At 43.7% G+C, this 26,110-nt stretch overlaps 1 protein-coding gene across 1 annotated transcript in view; it reads left to right on the plus strand.

The window, feature by feature from the left end:
* The window catches only part of PLS1 (plastin 1), an 88,951-nt gene that overhangs the window by 15,459 nt on the left and 47,382 nt on the right, over positions 1–26,110 (plus strand). Inside the window, exons 2-4 of the mRNA XM_030216439.1 lie at positions 13,232–13,330; positions 18,232–18,395; positions 22,616–22,745. Of these exons, the coding sequence (XP_030072299.1) occupies positions 13,264–13,330; positions 18,232–18,395; positions 22,616–22,745 (361 nt within the window). The 5' untranslated portion in view covers positions 13,232–13,263. The remainder of the gene's footprint in view (positions 1–13,231; positions 13,331–18,231; positions 18,396–22,615; positions 22,746–26,110) is intronic.

Raw genomic sequence — 26,110 nt, forward strand, 5'->3', positions numbered from 1 at the left:
CCCCAGTGGTCACCAACCCCCTCCCACCCTAAAAAAAAAAACAAATTAAAAATGTTGTTTTGCCAGCCTCTATGTCAGCCTCAAATGTCATACCCAGCTCCATGACAGCAGTATGCAGGTCCCTGGAGCAGTTTTAGTGGGTGCAGTGCACTTCAGGCAGGAGAACCCAGGCCCATCCCCCCCTACATGTTACCCTTGTGCTGGTAAATGTGAGCCCTTGGGCTATGGTAGTGGTGTACAGTTGTAGGGAGTGGGTTTGGGGGGGGGGGGGGTTGGGGGGCTCAACACCGAAGGTAAGGGAGCTGTGCACCTGGGAGCAATTTGTGAAGTCCACTGCCGTGCCCCCTAGGTTGCTCGGTTGGTGTCCTGGCATGTGAGGGGGACCAGTGCACTACGAATGCTGGCTCCTCCCATGGCTTGGATTTTGGTTGTTTTTTGAGATGGGCGTCCTCTGTTTCCATTATCGCCGAAAACCGGGGACGACCATCTCTAAGGTCGACCTAAATGTTGAGATTTGGGCGTCCCTGACCGTATTATCGAAACGAAAGATGGACGCCCTTCTTGTTTCAATAATAGCAGTTTCCCTGCCCCTTTGCTGGGACGTCCTTAGAGATGGGTGCCCTTAGAGATGGTCGTCCCCGTTCGATTATGCCCCTCATGGTCAACCTAATCAATCTCTCACTGTGAAACACAATCATCGGAGCACGTAAGTATCTAGTCCTTCACTTCCCTACGTACCCAGGACTAAGATATAAGTCTACCATCATCCAGATTCTCCCAGGATATATAGAATCCTGGGAAAAGTGCGCAAATGTACCCCTGTAATAAGCTTTTAAATCTTTCAGTTACATAATTCTAAATATTTATAAGGATTTTAGAGAATATTTTTCCAGTTCTCAGAAAATATAACATCTATCCACCAAATTTCCAAGACTTGAACATAATACAATGTAATTTTAATAAAACAGAAACAGATTCATGGCCTTTTTTATCAAGCCACACGGCAATGCCGACAGAGCCCATTCAAAGTGTTGGCATTGCCGCACTGGGAGGTAGATAAAAAAGGCCCTCAGTTAGATGAATAATGCAGATTTTGGGCATTATGCACAAATGTTTTTCTCCCATCCTCTATCTATAGGAAAAGACCTCCATGAATTTATTTAAGCCCTAAGTGTCAATTTTTCCCAACTGTCTGCCAGCAGGGATTAGTGCTTTTCCCTCCAGGCTTCTCTCCTGCTTTGCATATGCTTCTGATCACAATATAGGTAGACAACAAATTAAAAAGAAAACAACTGTACAGCGCAACTTACTCAAGGCCTTTTATGTAGGATATTTTCGGCATGTTCAATGTGAGAAGGAACCTTTGTTACCACATTTCTCAATCTGCTCTTCTTTGGACCAAGACAAATTACCTTTTTAAATAACAGTTTTAGAAACTATCTGGGTTTTTTTTTTTTTGAGACTGTTACTGAAAATGAACTCTGTAATAACTTGCCATCAGAGACTTTGATTTTGGAAATGGTAGCTTTAAAAAGAAATAGTCCTTTTTATATTTTCACTGTAGTACCTGTAATGATCATAATTGGCGTCACTGATGTCAGCCGGTTTCAGCAGCTCAGCGTATCCACCACCCTCTCCGTTAAAAAGTTCTTCCTGACATTACTCCTGAGTCTGCCCCCCTTCAACCTCAATTCATTTCCTATAGTTCTACCGCCTTCCCCTCTCCGGAAAAGGTTTGTTTGCGGATTAATACCTTTCAAATATTTGAACATCTGTATGTTGTCACCCCTGTTTCTCCTTTCCTCCAAGGTATACACATTCAGGTCGGCAAGTCTCTCCTCATATGGTTTGCAGCGCAAATCCCATACCATTTTTGTAGCTTTTCTTTGCACTGCTTCCAGTCTTTTTTACATCTTTAACAAGATACAGCCTCCAAAACTGAACACAATAATCCAAGTGGGGCCTCACCAAGGACTTGTAGAGGGGCGTCAACACCTCCTTTCTTCTGCTGGTTTGTGTTTCTTCTACTTCTATGATTTGTGGTTCTTTAATCTATAGGTTTGCACCCTGAGGGTTAATCTGGAAGCAGAATTAACTTTGAAATCTCAAAATCAGTCGATTTTTTTTTTTTTTTTTTTTTTAGTGTTGCTTTGCCAAGGAAAGTATTCCTGTCTCATCAGGATATAAGCATTCTTGTTCATTCTTTGGTGATTATTGCAATGTTTGAACAATGGCTTTCCTATATCTCTTCTCCTTAGGCTTCAACTTATCCAAAACACAGCTGTCAAACTACTATTGCTGCTTTGTAGGTTCAACCATGGTACTCTCTCGGCATCACAACATAGTCGCCCATTTTCTACCACATTAAATTCTAGATTTGTCTTAAGACTCATGTTCTTCACTTTTTCAAATTGTTATGCATCTTATGCTCTTACGTGTTCCCTTAGGCCATCTCAAACTTTGCTCCTTATGTTTCCGTCTCAGTTCTGTCTCCGGTGGGGTGTACACATCACTCTTTATTCGTGTTCCTGGCTCCTTCTCTGTGAAATGCCCTCCCTTTATATTTACGTCAAAAACTTCTCTACAATGATTTTAAGAGAGTTTGAAGATGTTTTTTCCTTGAATGAACATTTCCTGAGTTTATGGGCAGTTGAGCTTGGATTCAGGGCCCTGGTTGGAGACCAGAGGAGTAACTTACTTATTTCTTTGTTATTTTCTTAGCTTGATGTGTAAATTGTGTATATTTTGTTTCTATTTGTTACTTGTAAACTGTTAGATTAGATTTTCCTCTCATGTTTTAATTTTGTTTTCCTGGTTTTTAATTATTATCTGTACACCACCTTGATGAGTCTTGCCTCTCCAAGAGTCTAGCAAATATTTTAAATTCAGATCCCTGATAAACTCTTGAGAACTGAAGACTCCCATTTCATTCATTCTTCTCTCAAGATTGGGTAGAGAAGAGATATCCTACATATTCTGCATTGGAATCTTATTAAAGACATGGAAATGTTAGTAAACAATTTTTGCATTTGCCTATGAAATGAGGTAAAGCATTAAAGCGAGAGGAGTAATACACTGGCTAACTTGGCTGTTCTACCTCTGCTACAGAGCTGCTTAATTACCTCTCTCTTGGCATTCTTGGTATACTATCTTGATCTCTGCTTTTAACTATTCGGTGAAAATATAGACTGAAAGAAACATATGTATAAAATCTGACAGCAGAAGAGACTATGGGGTTCATTTTCAATGCACATGAATTTCTCAACATGACAAAAAAAAAAACAACCCATAAAAATTGTTCATCTGCCAAAAATGTCCAAGTTGCGATTTTGTAATGGCAGAATTTGAATGTCCTACACTATAGTTTGTTCAGATAGCAAGGGGTGTGTTGTAGGCATGTTTTGGGTGTGACTAGGGAGGGCCCAAAATTAGGATGTCCAACAGCGATCATCGAACAGGAAGAAACTTCCAAGTCTAAAAAGAAGGATGTTTTTATGTAGACCTATTTCAAACATGTCCAGGATATAAAAAGGTGCTCTGAATAAACAGCTAACTGCTAGAGGAATTAAAGTATAACTCCTCATGAATCCCCCACTAGTTGCTGTCCCCCTCCCTCTCCCCTGATGATCTATGATAGCATCAGGTATTATGGGAATTCTGAATAAAGCAGAACATAGGTCTGAGGAGTAGCCTAGTGGTCAGTCAGTGGACTGTAAACCAGGGGACCCAGGTTCAGTTACCACTTCAGCTCTTTTTGTCTTTAAATTGTGAGCCCTCCAGAAACAGACATGTACGTACTGTACCTAAATATTTATGATACCTACAAGCCTTAAGGCTATTGACATGGAGTACAGTAGGTATTTCCCTGGAGTACACTAGGTATTTCCCTGTTTCTGGAGGGCTCAGTATTTAAAATAAGAGTTGGAGGTTATGAACCTGGGTGCCCTGGTTTGCAGTTCACCTCACTGACCACTAGGCTGCCCCTCTGCTCTGCAAGGATATCTGTGTGGCCATTTCTGTAAAAATGCTGGCAGATGTCCCTTGTCCCTGGATTTTTGGCGTTCATATTTTGGACATAGTTTCTAAAATGGCTGTTCATTTTGGATGTTCTCATGTATTTTCGAACAGGAAACCCCAACATATTACCTGTTTGAACTGGGAGATGGAATTTTTTTTTTTTGGACATTATGAACATTACGTTCCAAGTTCTGACTTGGATGTCCTTTCGAAAATGCCCCTCCACATAGCCCTTCTAGCTACTCATCCATAGCAACTACTAATTTCTACAATTTCTTCCTCTCCCTTGGAGATCCTCTTTGCTTACCCCAGTCTTCCTTGAATCAGATAGTCCTCATCTCCAGTATCTCTACTAGGACCCATCTGCTACCCTTTCTGTAAAGAAATATTTCTTTAAATTACGCCTGACTCTACTCACTTTTTACCTTCATCCTATGAAAAAGGTACCTCAGCAGGAGAACTTAGTACCCTGGGCTGAGATAGTGGAAAGTGACTCCGTCTTTTCCGGATAAGTCTCTTGCCACTAGCTACAGCTCTCTGTGGGTTTTCCTTTATTTTATATCCCTTCCCCCACATAGTTCAGCTGTTGCAGTGAGGGGCCAAAGGCCATATATCCTTTTTGGAGTCTGGCCACTAAATGCCACTGTTCTGCAATGGTCGAGACTCCTCTGCTGTGGCTGTGCAACCTTCACCTGGAGCAGTGGGTCCCAGACTTGGTCCTGGAGGCACCCCAGCCAGTCAGGTTTTCAGGATATCCACAATGAATATTGATTGTACTATATTCCCACAACTATAAAATATCTTAAAATATTTATTATATGCTGCTCCTCCTTGCCACATGATGAGTGAGATTCCATACTTACCCTTTGCTAAAGACTTGTTGGAATAACCATGGTAGGATTAAGGGGACCTCAGTGCCTTAACTTCTTCCATAATTATACATTTAAAATAGGGTTTGGGAGTATTGGTAAAGGATACATATTTAAGGAAATGTTTTTTTTAATTATAATTAAGCAGCATTTAAAAGAACAGTCAGCATATCACTACAACTAGTATATTATAAATGCATATCAACATATAGAAAACTTACTAACCACATTAGTCTCAGGACAAGAGACCTTGTTTCTTATAGCCTCCCATCCACTTAACCAATCCACCTTCCCTCCCCTAATGCAGGAAATTGCTAGTTTCATTTGAGCTAGAGTTGCTTGTGGTCAGTCATAAGTTCTTTTCCAATAAATATTTTTTTTTTATTTTTAAATCAGTGGGGAAAAGTCCTTTTTCAGTTGGGTCCTGGCATTTTCCTATTGCAGTATACTTTGAAGAGTACAACAGGACACTGCACGCATGCAGCGGTCCAAAGTAAACATAGGCTGAGAACCTTTTGAATGATGTATGTTAAGAGAATAAGGTGAAAGTGATATACCTGATGAATGTTCATGCCTGCCCTGAATGCCAGGGAGTGAAGAATTATTCAGAATGTTTTAACAGTGGGAGAGGTAACTTCAGTCTCTCATAGAAGGATTGTTATTTAGCTATAACTCTGGATCCACCTTTGTTTGTTTTTAACATTCAATGTGATAGAATGTTATGCCTTATTATGCACAGAAGAATAATGAAAGAACTAAAGCAAGTTTAATTCCACATCTTTTACCTGGACTTCTGTGCACTGTCCTCACAACCACATCTGATGTGCAGTAGTTAGTTCTGTGTTAATGGTGGCCTGCAAAACACATGCCTTTTTATGACATATATAATACTTTTAAGTTTGACATTTCACTTTACAAGTTGTTTTTTATTCTATATTTTATTTTCAGCTGGGATGGTATTAACCTTTTAAACTCCCCCCCCCCCCCCCCCCCCCCCCCCAAATAAACACTTTTATGTTCATGGTTAAAAACTTCCCTCTGATTATGCAATGTACCTACGTTTATATTTTTAGATACTCACTGAGGCCAGTCCTCTTTTATTTGTGAGATGTTTCGTCATAACAAGTTTACATTTTTGGCAGCATGTTGTGGTTTTTCCTTGGCATGGTAGGACCCTCATAAGATAATGTTATGTAACACTCTGTTTTAGATATAAGGATTCTGTACCCTGATTGAGGTGATTACGGAGTCTGTTCTTGAGACCCTCCAGGTACATTCATTCACCAACACAGCTGACTCCCGACGCTGGACCACACACATTTGTCTTCTAAATTTGGCTTTTTCAGATTTGTAATGAACAATCACAACTAATTTTAACCTTTTCACACTCATCAGAGGATCAGTCTAAGGAGTAATCCGTCAAGAACAGGCCTGAAATACAGGAAGGCAGAAGCAAAGTAAGAATGCAGGCAAGGAAGCAGGAACATTGTCAGGACAGAACTTCACAAAATAGCTTAATGGAATTTTGTGGAATTCACTGCCCCAGCAGGGAGTTAGGGCTACTCGGTCCACCCAGTGGTTGGGTGGAGCTATAACAACCACCAAAGAAGGTGAGTTTACTAGGAGGCTCTAGTGCTTGAACCTGGACTTGTGGTTCACTTGCAGATACCTTTGCTACTTGTTTCAGGAGCCATTGTAAGAACAGGAGGGCCTCACAACGAAACAGAAAAACATACACACCATAACAGAATCTAAATCAAAGGCAATACAGCATGGGCAGAAAATGGCAGTCACTGAGTGCAAGTGGCAGTGTCTCCAGATTCAGGTATACAATGTAATGAGCATCTAAAAAAAAAGCACGTAGTATATAGCTTCACTTTTGTTGCCAAACATACATGCACAGCCATGCAAATCTTTGAAGTGCCATTATACTTTATACTCATTTCTATGGGTGCTAAATGTAATTAGCCTGTTGCAGCAGAAAGAGGCTTGATAACATAGAGGGGCATAATCGAACGGGGCGCCCAAGTTTTCCTGAGGACGTCCTCGCAGGATGTCCCCGCGAAGGGGCGGGGAAATCCGTATTATCGAAACAAGATGGGCGGCCACCAGATCCCAGCGCCAGGCCCCTTTGGAGGCCAGGGAGGAGCAGACACACTGACGTGGGGGGGCCCTGCCCGGGGAATTTTGCCCCCACTGCCTCCCCCTCTCGGCAGCCCTGAACTAAGGGTCCCTGTGTTCTCTGCCTACTGGGCTAACCATTAGGCTACTCCTCCTTGCCACTGACCATGATTGAATTGAAATCTCAAGGAGAGAAGAATCCTGAACTCTGAATTTTTTTTAAGTAGTTAACAGTGCCTCTGAAGCGTGAAGTCTGGCACTGAAACATGGACTATTTCCTTGTGCATTCAAATTCTTCCAAGTTTTAGCAATAGAAAGTAGAAAAACAACTATATCATTTTCATTTTCATATAGCAACAGAGCTCTCAGCTTTTATTTCCCATCATCGACTCTCCAGTGCTTTAAATTATGGGATCACAACAGGAACATTTTATTTGTACAGACTCAGAATAGCTGTTGATGTTAAGCCAACCACATATAATAGGGTGTAATAAAACCAGCAAACCGACTTCAGGGTTTGTATGGGAAAGGGCTCTCAATTAAGATTAAGTTCCTTCCACACAGAACACAATGCTATAAAACAGCTTTACAGAACATGCCACCTCCGTCCCTTATAAAAAATACAATATCCACAGATGGAACAGGGCAAATATTAAAATCATTCAAACAACTCTGCTCAGCTTGCTGACATACATGTGATCACTACACAAAATCAAATAAAGTGCAAAAAAACAGAAAACTTCTTTACCCCTGATCAGTGATGATCTTTGGTCGGCTGCCACCCGGGGCGGATCGCCGTTGCGCGCGCCCCCCCCCCCCGGGTGAATTCTTACCTGCTGGGGGCTGCCACGCGGCTGTTGGAACCAGCGGAGCCAACAGGCGTGCAGCTGCTCTCTGCACCCCTCCAGCAACATGCACCCCGGGGCGGACTGCCTCCAACACCCTGCCCTCGGTACTCCACTGCCCCTAATGCAACTTTGGCAAAACGAGGGTCCCCCTTTTGAATGCATGCATTGAGGACTTTTCAGTTATATTTATTTGCTGTGTATTATATATTTGCTTGTGTTTCAGATTATTCTTTCCGGTACTATTGTGTTTGTTTTTTGTACTCACACTGGCTTTGAGTAACTCTGTTTGTTGACCTACTGCGACTGTTCATATTTTTGGGGTGGAGATTTTTTATTCCATTTTTTTCTCCACTTGTGCCACATTTTGTGTTAGTGACAGGGAGTGGGCTGGTGATAGTTTTTGCTGTAGTCTCTGTTGTTGAGACTTTGTCTTGGAGGGGGAATTTAGCTTTGAGGCTTCACTCCTCGCCTTTTTTTTTGTCTTTGTTTTCTAGTTTGTGCTGGGTTTGGGGTTTTTTTTTTGCACTTTATTTGGTTTTGTGTAGTGGCCATATGTATATCAGCAATTAGAGCAGTGTTGTTTAAATGACCTCAGTCCCTTATCCAGAAATTCAGAAAATATTTAAAATGGCAGGGGCAGGAGCATTGTGCCTGTGATGGCTCTAATCTCAAAGTGGCTGCAGCGACCTCCAGAGGAACATAGTAACATAGTAGATGACGGCAGAAAAAGACCTGCATGGTCCATCCAGTCTGCCCAACAAGATAATCTCATATGTGTATACCTTACCTTGATTTGTACCTGCCTTTTTCAGGGCACAGACCGTACAAGTCTGCCCAGCAGTATTTCCCGCCTCCCAACCACCAGTCCCGCCTCCCATCACCGGCTCTGGCACAGACCGTATAAGTCTGCCCTCTACTATCCTCGCCTCCCAACCACCAACCTCTCTTCCCCCACCTGCTCCGCCACCCAATTTTGGCTAAGCTTCTGATGATCCCTTCCTACTGCATAGGATTCCTTTATGCATATCCCACGCATGTTTGAATTCCGTTACCGTTTTCATCTCCACCACCTCCCACGGGAGGGCATTCCAAGCATCCACCACCCTCTCCGTGAAAAAATACTTCCTGACATCTTTTTTGAGTCTGCCCCCCTTCAATCTCATTTCATGTCCTCTCGTTCTACCGCCTTCCCATCTCCGGAAAAGATTTGTTTGCAGATTAATACCTTTTAAGTATTTGAACGTCTGTATCATATCACCCGTGTTCCTCCTTTCCTCCAGGGTATACATGTTCAGGTCAGCAAGTCTCTGCTCATACTGCACATAGCTGGTTACTGTAAGCGATCACACTGGGCCATGTGTATAGCTGGAATATCTTTGGCCTGTTTAAATTTAACTGGCTATCTCCAAATATTAACTTAGCTGGTTAAGTTTAAACCGGCCAAAAATAAACTTGATATTCTATGCCAGTTACTGGAAATAGTCTGTCATTGAATATCCAGGCTGACTGCCGACCATGGGAGATAGCCAGGCTGTCTCCCGCAGTTTGAATATCGGCCCCTCTGCTGCTAGAAGTTGTGGCAGCTGTTTCGACTAAGAAGATAGAGGGGAGATGGTTCTGTTTGGGAAGTGGGAGCTTTTTTGGTTTGGTGGGGGCAGTGACAATGGAAGAAGGATATCACGGGGGAGGAAGGGAGGGAAGGGAAGGAATCCCAACCACCACAGGAGAGCAAGGGAAGGGAAGGAATGCTAGACACCACAGGGGAGAGGGGACAGTTCAAATATAAACCAAGATGCCATTTTGATGATTTTATTTTGTGGTAAAAAAAATCTCTCCCTCCCGATATTCAAAACCGTTTAACCAGCCAGGAATGATACCTGGCCGGTTAAATGGCACTTAACTGGCTATCCGGCGATATTTAGTGGGAGATAACTGGCTATATCACGCGATATAGCCGGCTATCTCTGAATACTCTGCACATAGCTGGTTACTGTAAGCGATCACACTGGGCCATGTATATAGCTGGAATATCTTTGGCCTGTTTAAATGTAACTGGCTATCTCCAAATATTAACTTAGCTGGTTAAGTTTAAACCGGCCAAAAATAAACTTGATATTCTATGCCAGTTACTGGAAATAGTCTGTCATTGAATATCCAGGCTGACTGCCGACCGCGGGAGATAGCCAGGCTGTCTCCCGCAGTTTGAATATCGGCCCCTCTGTTTATATTTGAGTATATACAGTAAATCAATGGCAGGCCTAAATTTATAAGCATAACTCTGTACTGCTATGGATTTACAGCCTGTCTTACTGACACAGACTACTCAATAATTACCGTGGATTCTTTTGGATTCATATTAGATAAATGAAACCTTTATTAGAGGTGCTAAAATGTACAGTGATTAAGATATATACAACGGTTAGCTATATAAACAATCATTACATCACTGGTCCCTACATCTAAGCAATGCTAAGAGTTCTTAGACCAGGAAAAGAAGCAATAATACACTGTATACATACAACATCACTAGTCCTTACATCATCCAGGCTCTAATCATCAGCTGGGGGGGGGCCCGTTACAGTGAAAGCCAGGAGCTTTTCAGACCAGGAACAAGTCTCCTGCGCAGTAGGTACGTTACTCACAGATGAGCTCCCAATTTAACTGAAAGAAACTCCCCTTTTTATTAGGCACAGAACTCATGTTCAGAGCTAAGGAAAATTACAGAATGCTTCTCTGTCTAGGTAAACAAGCCATACTGTGGGAATGTGGTCACATGTTTTCCAAGTCCAGGTGGCCAGGCTGAACCTCCGAAAACAAGCACCATCCTCCCCTTTGCATACCAAATTAATTAGAACTATGCCTTATCTTCTGCAACTTGCTTTTGTATTTACAAGAAAAGTTACTTTCGGTCAAAGACAGAAGATTTCAGAGTTCATTATCGATCAAAGCAGGATTGAAAAGCAATCCTTTAAATCTTCCATTACAAACTCTTAAGCTCCAAAATTAAGATGATTTTCCAGCTAAAAATAGGGTACAAGTTTAAGAGCCTACATTTAGGAGCACTGATTTTTTAAAAATATGCCCATGAAGGGCAATTCTATAAATTAGGAATTGACACTTACTTATGCAATAAGCACATAAATGCTTAGAATACTCATAGATGTAGATATATGCCAGTCTTCCACCTAAGTGCTCAATACATGCCTATCTTGCATAGCATGTATTTGCAAGGCAGGCTTATTCATCAGCAGAGCAGGGGTAGAACATAGGTAGGGCTCCCACTTATGCAGATAACTTACAGAATGCTGATCCTTGATTACACTATATTGTCTAATGAACCGAGGCACCTACCACAAGGCCTTGGGGGGGGTGCCTAAATGGTTGTGCCCAGTTATATAATTACCCTTATAGTACTTAGACCGATCATTACAACAAATGTCCTGATGTACCATAACTTCTTCTGAAATATGTATTGCAAACTCTGTATTCCGACTACCAGCTGTTACTTTTGTTGATGAGTGTGACTTCATTGCTCTCTTCCTTTCCAACCAAACTGTAGTGGCACTCATTTTCAAAACAGAAAAGCGGCACAAAGTGGCAGATGGATGTTTTTCTTGTGAAAACGTCTTAAGTCGTGACTTTCAAAGCTCAGAATTGGGGCAGTTTACCCTGCAGTTTGTCCAGATTGCAAGGGGGTGTGTTGGAGGTGTGTTTTGGGTGACACATAAGCAGGAATTCAGCGACTTAAAATCTGGACGCTTTTCAGTGATAATGGAACTGAAAAAAAAAAAGTCCAGTGTGAAAAAGAAATACTTTTTTTTTCTAGACCTGTTTCAGTCACCTAAAGGTCCACCACTACAATGGCCCTCAGGCTTGCAGGTCACTTATATTTAGGTAGAGTAGGTATTTCTATATTCCAGGAGCTAAAGTGGGAATGGAAACTGGTTCCACTGCTGCTTTCTTAGGAATGGCCATAATATCTAGAAATGTCATACAGCCTGCTATCTGCTGTCACTGTCACATCTTTGGGGGTGGGGGGGTGGGAAGGAGTCGGTGACCACTGGGAGATTAAGAAGGAGTCATGCCTTAATCCCTCCAGTGGTCAGCTGGTCAATTAGGGCATCTTTTTCTGACTTAGTCGTGACTGAAAGCGAGGAGCAGCCACAGAAGGTGGAGAAACCCTCAATTCCTACGTCAAAGTAATGCAACAAAAAAGGAGTAGAATGATCTGGCCCTTTCAACAAACAGGGGAGACGTATATACACTAAAAAAAGTCTTTAATAAAGAGCATCAAGTGACTCAACACAGCAGCTGTGTTTCGGCGCCTTTGCGCCTGCGTCAGGAGTCAATTGTAGTGGTGGACCTTTTGGTACAGTAGGTTTTCTCTGTTCCTGGATGGCTCACCATGCAATATGGAGGTGTTTAGGTGGGCTTTGTACCTGGTTCTGTTTATGTGAAGCACACTGCACTGATGACTAGGCTGCCCCGTGCACTGCTGGGATGTCTGTGTGGCCAGTTTACTAGGAATGCTGCCAGACAGACATCCCTATGGCTTGTTTTCTTAATTTTCCCCTGGAACTTATTATTTTTTTAATGATACTTATAGATGGAAGTATTGAGCATGAAAACGTATAGCTCAAAGCTATAATGAAACCAGAATTTTAGACATTTTTTTTGGTTCGATTATGGCTGTGGGCTAGATGTTTTTTTTTTTTTTTTTTTAGTAATTTTCTACAAAACATCTCAATTCGGACTTAGACATCATATGGAAAATGCCCCTCCATGTAAACAATATGATTCTGTAAATGAACACCTATTTTATTTTAAAATATAAAGTATTGAAAAATGAAGACATTTCTTGTTATCAGCAGTGGCGTTCCTAGGGGGGGCGGTGGGTGCGGTCCGCCCTGGGTGCACGCCGCTGGGGGGTGCCACGCGCCTGTTGGCGCTGCTCGTTCCGTGCTCCCTCTGCCCCGGAAAAGGTTACTTCCTGTTCCGGGGCAGAGGGAGCAGCACCCTCCCCCCAGCAGGTAAAAATGCACCCGGGGGGGGGGGGTGCATCGGCGATCCGCCCCGGGTGTCAGCCACCCTAGGAACGCCACTGGTTATCAGGTTTATATTATACCAAGTGAAAATATGAGGAGTGAAAAAGGTGCTCCTATGACATATCCTTAGTCATTGTTTCAACAAAGGGTTGTGCTGTGCTCTGGGCAGAGTAATTATGTGTAGTAGCACAGGCAGCCCATCAGTACATGGAGTGATTAAGCTCAATATTTACTTTGTATACCTTGATTCATGCTAGAGGGTTAAGCAAACACTTATTTCCAATGGACTCTGTAATACTGTTCACTGATTTTTCTTTCCTGGAATACTCAGATCTGACGTTTCCCCACTGTAGTTTTTAGAAGATGAACAACATTACAGTTATTCCACGTGAGGAGCTGGAGGAACTGAAGGAAGCATTTGATAAAATAGGTATGTATTATATATAATGTACAGAACTAAACATAAAATAGCCCAGATATACTAAGCATTTTTCACATATACACAAAATGGTAAAAACCTTGTAGTATACCTGGCTCAGTATGGTATAATACATCACGGAGCACATGTCATTAACTAATCTGTTTTGTTATGGCTCTCAGAGGATAAAACATTTTTTCATCCATATTATTTATTTATTTGTTGCATTTGTATCCCACATTTTCCACCTTTTTGCAGGCTCAATGTGGCTTATATTATGCCGTAGTGACAGTCGTCATTTCCGGATCTGAGAAATACAAAGTGGTATAGCATTAAAATTCGTAAATGATAGAGTATATTACAAAGTGGTATCATTATTGAGGTCTGAGATTAATTTGAGCTAACTGCCTAGGTCGGATGTGTGCCTTGGGTAAGTGATCTTTGTGGTTCCAGGTCATCCCCTTTGAGAGACAAACTGGGTTATTGCTACTTCCATGTGTTGTAAGAGGCTATATTTACTGGCTGCGGTCTTTCTTGTTTTGTTTTTAATTCTGTTTTGGTTTATAAAAAGTTATCATAATATATGGTAATATAAATAACCATTTGGTCTGTACTGTGGGGTCCTTTTATGTGGAGGAGTAGCCTAGTGGTTAGTGCAGTGGACTTTGATCCTGGGGAACTGAGTTTGATTCCCACTGCAGCTCCTTGTGACTCTGGGCAAGTCACTTAACCCTCCATTGCCCCTGGTACAAAATAAGTACCTGAATAGATGTAAACCGCTTTGAATGTAGTTGTAAAAACCCTCAGAAAGGCGGTATATCAAGTCCCATTTCCCTTCCCTTTATTAAGTTGCGCTAAAAAATGGGCCGCACTAGTGTAGGTGCGTGTTTTGGGCATGCGCGGATCCATTTTTCAGCTCGCTTGTAGAAAAGGCCTTTTTAAAATTTGTGCTGAAAATGGACTTGTGGCAAAAAGTTGGCGTGTGTCCATTTTGGGTCTCAGAGACCTTACCGCCACCCATTGGCTTAGCAGTAAGGTCTCACGCTTTAACTGTTTGGTAATTGTCTACGCATGTAGAATGATGATTACCGCTAGGTTTCTGCTGCATGCCGGAAAATAAAAATTATTTTCTGGCAAGTGTAGCAGATGTGCGTGAAAAATGAAATTATCGCCCAGGCCATGCAGTTGCTGGGCGGTAACTCCAAATTGATGCACATTGGGCACGCGTAGGCACCTATATGGCTTAGTAAAAGGGCCCCTCTATGAACTGGAGTGTGCTTGTAGGCAGGACAAGTTGCAGCAAGACTGCTGCTGGTATGGGCCATGTAAATGGACTCCTGCATGGAATCTGCAGAGTATAAAGCTCCTGATGTCAACTGACCCTGTTCTGATGTCATAATAAGCTACTTTTGGGAGATCAAAAATTAGTTATTTATTTTGGGCTGAATTCCCAGTGCAGTTGTGTTTTTGGCGGTATGCAAGACAATAGTACCACAATTGCTACTTTGGTTGATGTAAGCTTAGTGCATTCAAAATGAGCTTGTTAATGTAGACTTCGTTTTTTCCATTTTTATTGATGTTAGGAAACAGGGTTGCCGAGAGACTGAGCGGGGCCCGGGGCAAGGCCACCGCCAGACTCCCTCCCCCCCCCGGGTCATTGCCGCTGCCTGGCCTACCCCACCAGGATCATCGCCGCCCCACCCTCCCCGATCGCTGCTGCCACCTGCCCTGGGTACCTTGGCTGGCAGGGATCCCAAGGCCCCGCCAGTAGAAGAGTTCTCCAGGACTGTTGTTCTTCCTTCTGCCGTGTGGCCTTCCCCTGAGGCTGCTTTTTCTCTCAGGCAGCGCGCGTAAAAGCAGCCACAGGGGAAGGCAATCTGGCAGACTGTGAAGAAGAGCAGCCTGCTGTGTCTGTTCCTCAAGGTCCTCCCCAGCCTCCAAGGGGGGCCCGGCGCTGGAGTTTTCTCTCTCCTGCTCCTGTCAGGACACGATCTCCAGGGTCCTGTCAGGAGCAGGAGAGAGAGAGAGAAACCCTGGCACTGGGCCCCCCCTTGGAGGCCTGGGGAATTTTGCCCCCCTTCTTGTTGTCCCTGTTAGGAAATAAGACCACTAGCCATGAATGCAGTATCACACACTAAAATGTCTGTACAGAGTCCTAACTAAAGGGCCCTTTTACTAAAGGACGTTAAACCCTAACATGTGCTTAGTGCGTGGGAAAACGCTTACCGCAAAACAGTAAATTGCCTTTTCCTGTGCACTAAGCACACTAGCGACACTGCGCTGGAGCACTTTTGATATAAGTCCTCAGGAATCCCTGTTAGATCCTTCATTTCACAATCTATGGAGTTCACCTCAGTGACCCCTGAGGAAGGCTTTGTCTGGCTGAAACACAGCCCATGTTGGGTCACTCAGGTCACCTCCTTTTCAGTATTGTGGATTACCCATTTTGGCAAATAAACGTTTTAGTAACTCCTGGTTTGCCGGAACCATCCCTCCCTTCTACCCCTGTTCTGTATTTTGGTTACCTGTGGAAGCTGTGTGGACCCTCCTTTCTCTTTTGACTATGCACCAAAAGTGCCAGCGGGTCATCAGCCCTAAAGGAGACTGTACAGTACTCTATGTTCACTTCTACCCAGCCAAGAGCTCTAGAGCTTCTCAGCATTTTGCTAAACATCTTTAGAATCTGATGTATTATAAATCAACAGTAGTATCAGCATTTTCCCCATTGTCTTTATCATGTAGTTTTCACTTTCATACATTATTGCAGATAATCAAACGTTCTGTAATCTACTCCTCCGTTTCCTTGTTTTTTGGCCCCTCCCCACACGTCAGCAGGATGAATCCCTGTAGGAGCACAGGTTTGATTTACTATGTGGGCGGTTTTGCTGTTGTAACCACTGTGAGCTATTGCTGGAAGGGAAGTAAATAACGTGTGCAGCCATCTCACAAGATCTGATTATTGAACAATACCTTTGATCCCAAAGATGCTCACAAAGCTCTTAGTCTCTTAAAAATAACCCAACCCCAATGCTAATTATATCATTTCAATTCTTTAATTCACAGCAAGCCACAGGGTAAGCTAGCAAAATCAGTAGATAAGAAGCCTCAAAAGCGACTCATTTCACACCAGGACACAGCCCAGTGCCTTGCATAAATCATCATCGGCTTCAAACTAAACTATCCACTGCATTAAATCTCAATAAGTAATAACACTTTAATCATGCTTAAATAACTTGAACACTTCAATTCTTGATTTTGTATGAAGACTGCTTTAAGATACGTGTTCAAGTTATTTAAGTATGATTAAAGTGTGGCTAGTTTAGTTTGAAGCCGATGATGATTTATGCGAGGCACTGGGCTGTGTCCTAGTGTGGAACGAGTTGCTTCCGAGGCTGCTTCTCCACTGATATTGCTAGCTTACCCTGAGGCTTGCTGTGAATTGGAAAATTGAAATGATATAATTAGCATTGGTCTATATTTAACAGATTGATTTTTCAACCCTGCTTGTGGAATTTTGTGGACTGTTTACATTTTTGATTCATCACAAAGCTGTTAATAACAAACAAGATGTGGCTATAGTGAAGAAAGATCTAAAAGACTGTGAATATAAATGCTCATAGTCTAACTAAAATTGTTTCTATCACACAGGGGTGTTGTCAGAAGTGCTTTTTTATTTTTTTTTTAGAAAGCTACAAATTGAACAAATTTTCATTGATGAACTAGCTTCAAGAAAGCCCTTACTTTCAGCGGCCCACAACAGTGGAACAAATTATCAGATTATTTGATAGAATAGATTTCTAGATATACTCTAGGGGGACATTTACACTTGTCACAAGGTCATCTGTTGGTGGCCCCTACACTGAAGGAGATAAGAAAAATGAAATGGAGGCCTAGGGTATTCAGGGTAATTGACCCCAGGACTAGAATAGTTTACTGAATGAATTACGGGGTATAAATGGATTACATGGCTTTTGAAAACAACCGAAGGCCCATCTTTAGCCTTGGAAGGAATGATGAGATGGAAGGTTCAGATATAGAGGATGGGTCTTTTTATCTATTATGTTTTGTGTAAACTGTAAACCACTTTGAATGGATCTTCCCAGGAACGTGGCAGAGGAAATTGCTGAGCCAGAAACCAAAGTTTAAAAATTCCCGACAATAATTTTAAAAAGAATTATATCTTCATATGGTTGTTGTGATATCTGGGTAGCCCCTGATCACCTTCTCATAAAATAGGAGCTATTTCTGGGAGCTGTGGGGCCATCCTGTGTCCTCCTGAGCAGGGCCATAGCTAGCTATATGCAGGTGGTGTGGCCGCATATGGCACAAGGGAGGCAAGCGTGCCAAAATTATACCTCATCCATTGCATCCCCTGCTTAGCCATGATGCAGTGGTTGAACAGGAGCACTAGAGTGCATTTTCACTTGGGATGTTCTGCTCCTGGGTTCCCAGGTTCCTTTGGAGGGGGATGAGAGGGAAAAAGGTTTCCTGGCTCTGCTCCAGACTGGGGATCAACTTCTTCAGCACTTACGGTTAATTTTCTCTGGAATGAGAAATAGCGTTTTTATGCCTTTTACTAAGAATCATCTCTTGTTTCTTTTACCCAGAATCCTCTAGGACACAAACTTTTTCCATCTCCTGGAGACCAGGGTGCTCCACCTTTGAGCCCTTGCAGGAGAGGTAGGAGGAAAGATCAAATAATCTTCTGGGCTCCTATGCCATACTGAAACCAATTGCCTCCTAGGCACCTCCCATTAGGGATCATCTGAAAACCAGTATACCCTATCTCTGATCTCATTTACGAGTATCTGTAAGACACTGAGACTAGTAGGACCCCCTTACATCTGAAAAGAAAATAAAATCTCATAAAGTTATGAAGTTTAAAAATTTAATTTAAATTTTCACACTTGCAGACATTGACAACAGTGGCTACGTCAGTGACTATGAACTTCATGATCTTTTTAAAGAGGCAAACATTCCCTTACCTGGCTACAAAGTCCGAGAAATAGTGGAAAAAATCCTAGCAGCTGCTGATAGCAACAAGGATGGTAAGATAAACTTTGAAGAATTTGTGTCGGTAAGTAAAATAGTGCTAAGAAAATATTCTTTGGTATAAATACATTTTTATTTCATATAGGGCCTGTGTGATGTTTTGTATATAGAATGACAGTTCCATTAGAATTGCATGCTATACTCAAGGTGAGGTCACACCATGGAGCGATACAGAGACATTATAACTCTTGAATACTACCATCGTACCCTTGGATCCTTGTCCTGCTAGCTGCTTAAGATTATTCAGACAGTGGTAAAGGACACTTTACAGAAGATACAGGAGTGGGAAATGAGTAGGAGCTAGTCCAACGTCTGGTTAAAAAGAAAAATTCTGCACAAATATAACAGTGCCATCAACAATAAAGAACCACAGTGTGGATGCAGCAGCTCATAGGTTTGCTCGTTTTGTTTTGAGTGTTTAGCAATGACGGCAGCATGAGGAAGGGGAAACGAGACTCACCCTTTTTACCATTCCGATTCCCAAATCCCAACTTCATTCACCTCCCCTCCGACCCTGGGTGCATTCCTGGCACATAGCTTTAGACACCCTGGTGGTCTAGTGGCTTCTTTGGGGTAGAAAAGGTTCCCACTCTTTCCTGCCCTCTGCCGCTGTGCTGATCCTCTCCTCTCTGCTTTCTAAAAATGGCTGCCAAGACTTCCAGCGGCGGCCTCGCAAGACTTCCAAAGGAATATGTGGGCATCTGTAGCGTTTAGCTCGCATTAAAAATGCTAGCATACCTTAATAAACAGGGCCCCTTAGAAACAAAGTCAGTAATATAGTAAAAAAAAAAATGAATTCCCTTCGAGAATTGCTCCTGCATTTGAGTAACTTCTCTAATTTTTGCTGTCTTCCGCCTGCAGGCAGTGTGTTCAGTAAATACTCTGCCCTTACAGAATGATTAAATTGCACCCTGAGTGCTGGAACAGAATCCTGGCTCAAATGGGGAGCTAAGCTCATATCCTGATCGTGTTCACCCTTACTTACTGGACCAACTTTAGGGCTGCCAAGCTAAGTAAATACACAAGGCGAGGAGAGACCATTGGGCTCATTTTCAAAAGAGAAGGGCGCTCATCTTTCGACACAAATCGGGAGATGGGCGTCCTTTTCCCAGGGTCGCCCAAATCGGCATAATTGAAAGCTGATTTTGGGCGCCCTCAGCTTCTTTCCGTTGCAGGGACGACCAAAGTTCCCGGGGGCGTGTCGGAAGCATAGCGAAGGCGGGACTGGGGCGTGCTTAACACATGGGTGTCATAGGCCAATAATGGAAAAAAGAAGGGTGTCCCTAATGAACACTTGGCCGACTTTACTTGGTCCTTTGTTTTTTTTAATGACCAAGCCACAAAATGTGCCCTAAACGACCAGATGACCACCAGAGGGATTCGGGGATGACCTCCCCCTACTCCCCCAGTGGTCACTAACCCCCTCCCACCCTAAAAAAATGTTAAAATATTTTTTCCAGCCTCCATACCCAGCTCCATGACAGCAGTATGCAGGTCCCTGGAGAAGTTTTAGTGGGTACTGCAGTGCACTTCAGGCAGGTGTACCCAGGCCCATCCTCCCCCCTACCTGTTCCACTTGTGGTGGTGAATGTGAGCCCTCCAAAACCCACCAGAAACCCACTGTACCCACATCTAGGTGCCCCCCTTCATCCCTAAGGGCTATGGTAGTGGTGTACAGTTGTGGGGAGTGGGTTTGGGGGGCTCAGCACACAAGGTAAGGGAGCTATGCACCTGGGAGCTTTTTCTGAAGTCCACTGCAGTGCCCCCTAGGATGCCCGGTTGGTGTCTTGGCATGTGAGGGGGACCAGTGCCCTACAAATTCTGACTCCTCCCACTACCAAAGGGCTTGGAATTTGGTCGTTTCTGAGATGGACGTCCTCGGGTTCCATTATCGCCGAAAATCGGGGACGACCATCTCTAGGGATGACCATCTCTAAGGTCGACCTAAATGTTGAGATTTGGGCGTCCCTGACTGTATTATCGAAACGAAAGATGGCTGCCCATCTTGTTTCGATAATACGGGGTTCCTCGCCCCTTCGTGGGGGCGCCCTACGAGGACGTCCTCAGGAAAACTTGGGTGCCCCATTCGATTATGCCCCTCCATTTGTGTACATAGTTTAATCCATCTTTAAAAGAGTCTTGCTTGCTTCTTAAATAAACAGGGTTATAAAACTACAGGTTACAATCTTTATTATAAAGATGAGCTCAGAACTGTGTTTCCTGTCCATGTATTATGAGTGAAACTAGCTGACACCTGCTGGAATTCACCAAAGGCGTTCCTGTTCAGTTCCCTTGCTCTCTCCTCACCTCTGAATATCTGAGGCTCAAAATTGTGGTGGTAAATTGACTACAATATGCCATCAATGTTCACAGCACTGCAGAAGTTGCTTCACTTGATATAGTCCTGCCTAAAAGAGCTCATGGTTGAAGTCTGAGCAAATTGAGATATAAAGGGCAATTCTGTTATATAATTAGCTGCATTTATGCCCCCAATACTAACACATATGCATATATCAGTCCAATATTCAGACCACAGGAGGCAGCTCGCATAAGTGCCGTAGTCAATGCTGACCCCGAATATTCAATGCCGGTCCGTTTCTGGTGACTGGCATTGAATATAATTTTTTTTTTTTTGGCCAGCTCAAATTTAACCGGCTAAGGGTTCCTTTTATTAAGGCACACTTAAAGATTGAGCACGCGCTCATGATTAGTTTGCACTAAATGATAAGACACCCATTATATTCCTATGGGCATCTTATTTAGCATGCGCTAATCCTTAGTACGCGTTAAATCTGTTATTGTGCCTTAGTAAAATGACTCCTAAGTGAATATTCAGTGCTGGTTGGTTAACTTTATAGCAGCCAAAGATAGGAGTGCTATTTAGGCAGTCCAATTTGGCTGCTAAACATAGCTGGCCAGCATTTGAATATTCACGGATAGTCGGCTATATCATGCGATATAGCTGGTTAGCTACTATGTGCTAATCCAGAATATTCCTGGCCGGTTAAATAGCGCTGAACATTGGCTGGATGTGTGCAGATATCTGCGTAAGTAATAGTAAGGTGCCTAAGATCTATTCTATAATTGCTCACTTGAGTTACATAGAGCATATTTGCAAGGGAGGGAGGGTGTGCACAGGGTGGGACATGGATGGGGCTTCCACTTACACCTGTAACGTACAGAATACTGTAAATTACACACTCCCCTTCTGCATTTTGATGCCTGCACTTATGTCAGCTATATGGCTTGTGTAACTGCGGGCGCCTAAATGGATTATGCTATTTGTCTAGTTTCCATTATGGAATAGGCCCCTACCACACATCCTTAGGGTGCCTACACAGAAGCGCCCAGTTGTAGAATTGTTTCCATATTGATTTGCTCAGTCAGAAAGTTAGTGGTGGAGGAAGGAGCTAAATGAGAAGGAGGAAGGGGAGACATGGTTTAGAAATTACAGCAATGGACTAGAAAACTAGTATTAAAATCCCCACTTCTGGCAATTCAACTTATCTCCCACCACCTCAGGTATCCACTTAGATTGCCTACATCCAGCAGCACTTAAAAGCAGAGATGCCAAGTTACCCAGTTCCAGGCTGGAGAGTCTGGTACAGTCCCGAATTTCTGAACACTCCATCCTGTTGTATTAAGGGACTTGTAGCACTGGTTTCAATGGGCAGAATCTGGCACTAGAAATCCCACACTGCTTCGGATGTAAGTTCAAAACCAGGACTATCCAAAAGTCTCCAGCCTGAAACTACTACTTACTACTACTTAACATTTCTAGAGCGCTACTAGGGTTACGCAGCGCTGTACAATTTAACAAAGAGAGACAGTCCCTGCTCAAAGAGCTTACAATCTAATAGACAAGTGAATGGTTGGTCCGATAGGGGCAGTCAAATTGGGGCAGTCTGGATTCACTGAACGGTAAGGGTTAGGTGCCGAACGCAGTATTGAAGAGGTGGGCTTTAAGCAAAGACTTGAAGACGGGCAGGGAGGGGGCTTGGCGTAAGGGCTCAGGAAGGTTGTTCCAAGCATAGGGTAACATAGGGAAACTGGGTAACTTGTGAGCTCTGTAAAAGTGATAATACTGTTGAGTATTATTAAAGTAGGGATGGTCTTCAGTTCTGCAATTCTGTGCTCTGATTGCTAACTATACTGTCACAGTTTTCTACAGAGTGCAGCACATGCAGTTCAGGTCAATAACTGATTCCACAGCCATAGCACTTTTTCTCTTCTGTCTTGGAAAAGGTCATACAAGAATTGAAAAGTAAGGAAATAAGCAAGTCATTCAGAAAATCAATAAACAAAAAAGAGGGAATTACTGCTATTGGAGGTGTATCGGCAATATCCAGTGAGGGAACGCAGCACTCTTATTCAGGTAAAGAATGTTTTTTTCCTTTTTACAATCTACTTTTCTTTGATTCTAAGCTGTTATGTTGTCTATATGCCGTTATATGTGTTAGGCTTAAAAATAAGGAAAGAGGGTTTTTTTTTTTTTTGTATAATTTCAAAAAGGATTAAAACAATTAATTATGTTTGGCTCCCTCCTCCGTGGAACCCTGAAGTTCAAGTAGAAGAGAGAGAACAGCTGATCTGGGCCTAGTAGCCGGAACCCAGAAGACTGCTCTCATTCTAAAGCTGTGACCGAGATTACATACTGTGATTTGGTGAACTTAGGGCAAGGTCTACCTCTGGTTAATAATCCAGCTAATTCCTTTATCCACATGTTTGGCAAGTTGATAAAACACATACTTCAGAATAATTTGAGCATTTAGTGTAAATAGAGCTGCCTGCATATTCTTTAGGTGTCTTTTCTCTGTCCCGTTTGTTTTACACTATTGATTTTGAATTTCTGTTAACTAAAGAGAGAGGCGTCGTGATGTTGCAGGTGTGCTGAGCAGAAACAGAGAAAGGAGGATGGATGGCAGCCCCAGGACTTAGTAAGATGCCCCAACAAAAGCAAATAATACTCTTAAGATAAAGAAAAAGAATAAAAGAGGAAACCGTGTAGAAAAACAATCATTAGAAGTGATGTTAACTGTTCTAGACATAAGTATAAAAACAGTGCTGCTTTAAGACGATAAAATATGTTGCCTGACAGGTAGATTAAGTAGTTCTGGGTGTCAGACCGTGTTACAACTGAAGCCTGTTTGAGGGATACCATGATAGTAGGGATATAGCCTACTTATCAGGATGACTCTGTAGTCCAGAATAGTTTGGATTTATTGGTGAGCAGTGTGAGATCTACTGGCCAACGGATAATCCATAAATATAGAAACAGAGAAAAATGTAGGCAGATAAAGACCATATGGCCTATACAGTCTGCCCATCCATGCCAGCTACTCTTCCTTTCACTCCCTTAGAGATCCTATGTACTTGTCCCAAGCTCTCTTCAACACAGATGTTTTTGTGTCCACCACTTCCACCAGGAGGCCATTCTATGAATTCACCACCCTTTTGTATGAAGAAGTATTTCCTCAGGTTACTTCTGAATCTATCCCCTTTCAACTTCATTCTATGCCATCTCATTCCAAAGCTTCCTTTCCGTTGAAAGAGACTTGCCTCATGCGCATTTATGTCACGTGGAGGGGCATAATCGAACGTCGCTGGCCAAATAGATTGCCGGCGATCTACGTTGGCGGCGGCGCTACAGCTGGCCGGAACCTTATCATTGAAAAAGATGGCCGGCCATCTTTTTTTTGATAATACGGTTTAGCTCGGCCAAATGCCTTGGAGTTCGCCGGGTTTGAGATGGCCGGATTTGTTTTTCAGCGATAATGGAAAAAAATGTCGGCCATCTTCAACCCGGCAAAATCCAAGGCATTTGGTCGCAGGGGCGTATCTGGAATCCGGCGGTAGGGGGGGCCACAGCCAGAGAGGGGGGGCACATTTTTGCCTCCCTCCCCCCCCCCCCGCCGCCTCTCTCCACCCCCTCCCCGCCGTCAACCCTCCCCCGCTGCTTACTTTTGCTGGCGCCGAGGTCCGACCCGCAATCTCCGTTTTTCGTCTTCCTCCGTGGCCATGCTTCCAGGAAGTAACGCTGCAGTGCTGATTCGTTGAATCCAGTTCGACGTCTGACGTCAGACGCCGAACTGGATTCAACGAATCAGCACTGCAGCGTTACTTCCTGGAAGCATGGCCACGGAGGAAGACGAAAAACGGAGATTGCGGGTCGGACCTCGGCGCCAGCAAAAGTAAGCAGCGGGGGAGGGTTGACGGCGGGGAGGGGGGCCAGGGCGAAATCTGCGGGGGCCCAGGCCCCTGTGGCCCCACGCAGATACGCCCCTGTTTGGTCGTGGGAGGAGCCAGCATTTGTAGCGCACTGGTCCCCCTGACATGCCAGGACACCAGCTGGGCAACCTAGGGGTCAGTGCGGTGGACTTCAGAAAAACCTCCCACATGCATAGCTCCCTTACTTTGGGTGCTGAGCCCCCCCCCCCCAAAATAAAACCCACTACCCACAAATGTACAACACTACCAAAGCTCTTAGGGGTGAAGAGGGCAACTACATGTGGGTACAGTGGGTTTTGGAGGGCTTCCATTACCAGCACAAGTGTTACAGGTAGGGGGGGATGGGCCTGGGTCCGCCTGCCTTAAGTGCACTGCGGTACCCACTAAAAGTGCTCCAGGGACCTGCATACACGCAGGCCTCTAGGACTTGTTGCTGCTGTATAACCTTGGCACACCAGTTGACACCTGAAGACTAATCTCTTTGAAAAAGTCCTTTATTTTAATAAGCACGTTTACTCACAGTTAACTGCAGATCAGAGGTTGTGCCCCACTGGCAAAGAGTCTCCATGTTACTGAGATTAACAGTAGGTCAGACTGGCAGAGTGGTGTACAATGCCATCTTTCAGCAACATTCAAGGTAATAACGTTCTCTAACATGGGTAACACATGAAAGGGATCTAAAACTGGCTTACAAAAATGGCCACTACCTCATGGACTACCGGAAACAAAACAGGGCACACACTGACCCAGTTAGCAGGGGGGGAAAGCACCATGGGAGTAGAGCCCAGTACCCTACACCCACCACAATGCATTGCTGATGAGACTCTGCAGGGCACCTAATAGAAAGGTGTCACATTCACCCAAGAGCCACATCGCAACCAGGGAAAGGCTGTCAGAGGATACAACACATTCTGCTGTCATGGAGGTGGGTACGGCATTTGAGGCTGGCATACAGGCTGGCAATAAAGGTTTTTAGTTTTATTTTTTTAGTATGGGAGGGGGTTGGTGACCACTGGGGGAGTATGGGGAGGTCATCCCCCATTCCCTCCAGTGGTCCTGGTCATTTGGGGCACCTTTTTGAGGCTTGGTCGTGAAAATAAAAGGACCAAGTAAACCCGGCGATATACTGCTTATCAACGTTTTTTTTTCCCATTATCGCCGAAAGCTGGCCATCTGGTAGCCACGCCCATGCCCGCCCATGTCCCGCCTTCGCTTCACCACCGACATGCCCCTTTGAACTTTGGCCGGTGATGCAACGGGAAAGCGGCGATGTTGCCAAAAAAGCGGCTTTCGATTATACCGATTTGGCCGCTTTTCCGAGATCGCCGGCCATCTCCCTATTTATGTCAGAAAATGGCCGGCGATCACTTTCGAAAATGAGCTGGATAGGTATTTAAATGTCTCCATCATATCTCCCCTCTCCCGCAGTAGCGTAGCCAGACCTCATTTTTTGGGTGGGCCTGGGGGTGGACTGGGTGGGCATGACCCACATATTTCCTCTCTGTCCATCCC

Source organism: Microcaecilia unicolor, chromosome 10, assembly GCF_901765095.1.
Source record: "Microcaecilia unicolor chromosome 10, aMicUni1.1, whole genome shotgun sequence".
NCBI lineage: Eukaryota > Metazoa > Chordata > Amphibia > Gymnophiona > Siphonopidae > Microcaecilia > Microcaecilia unicolor.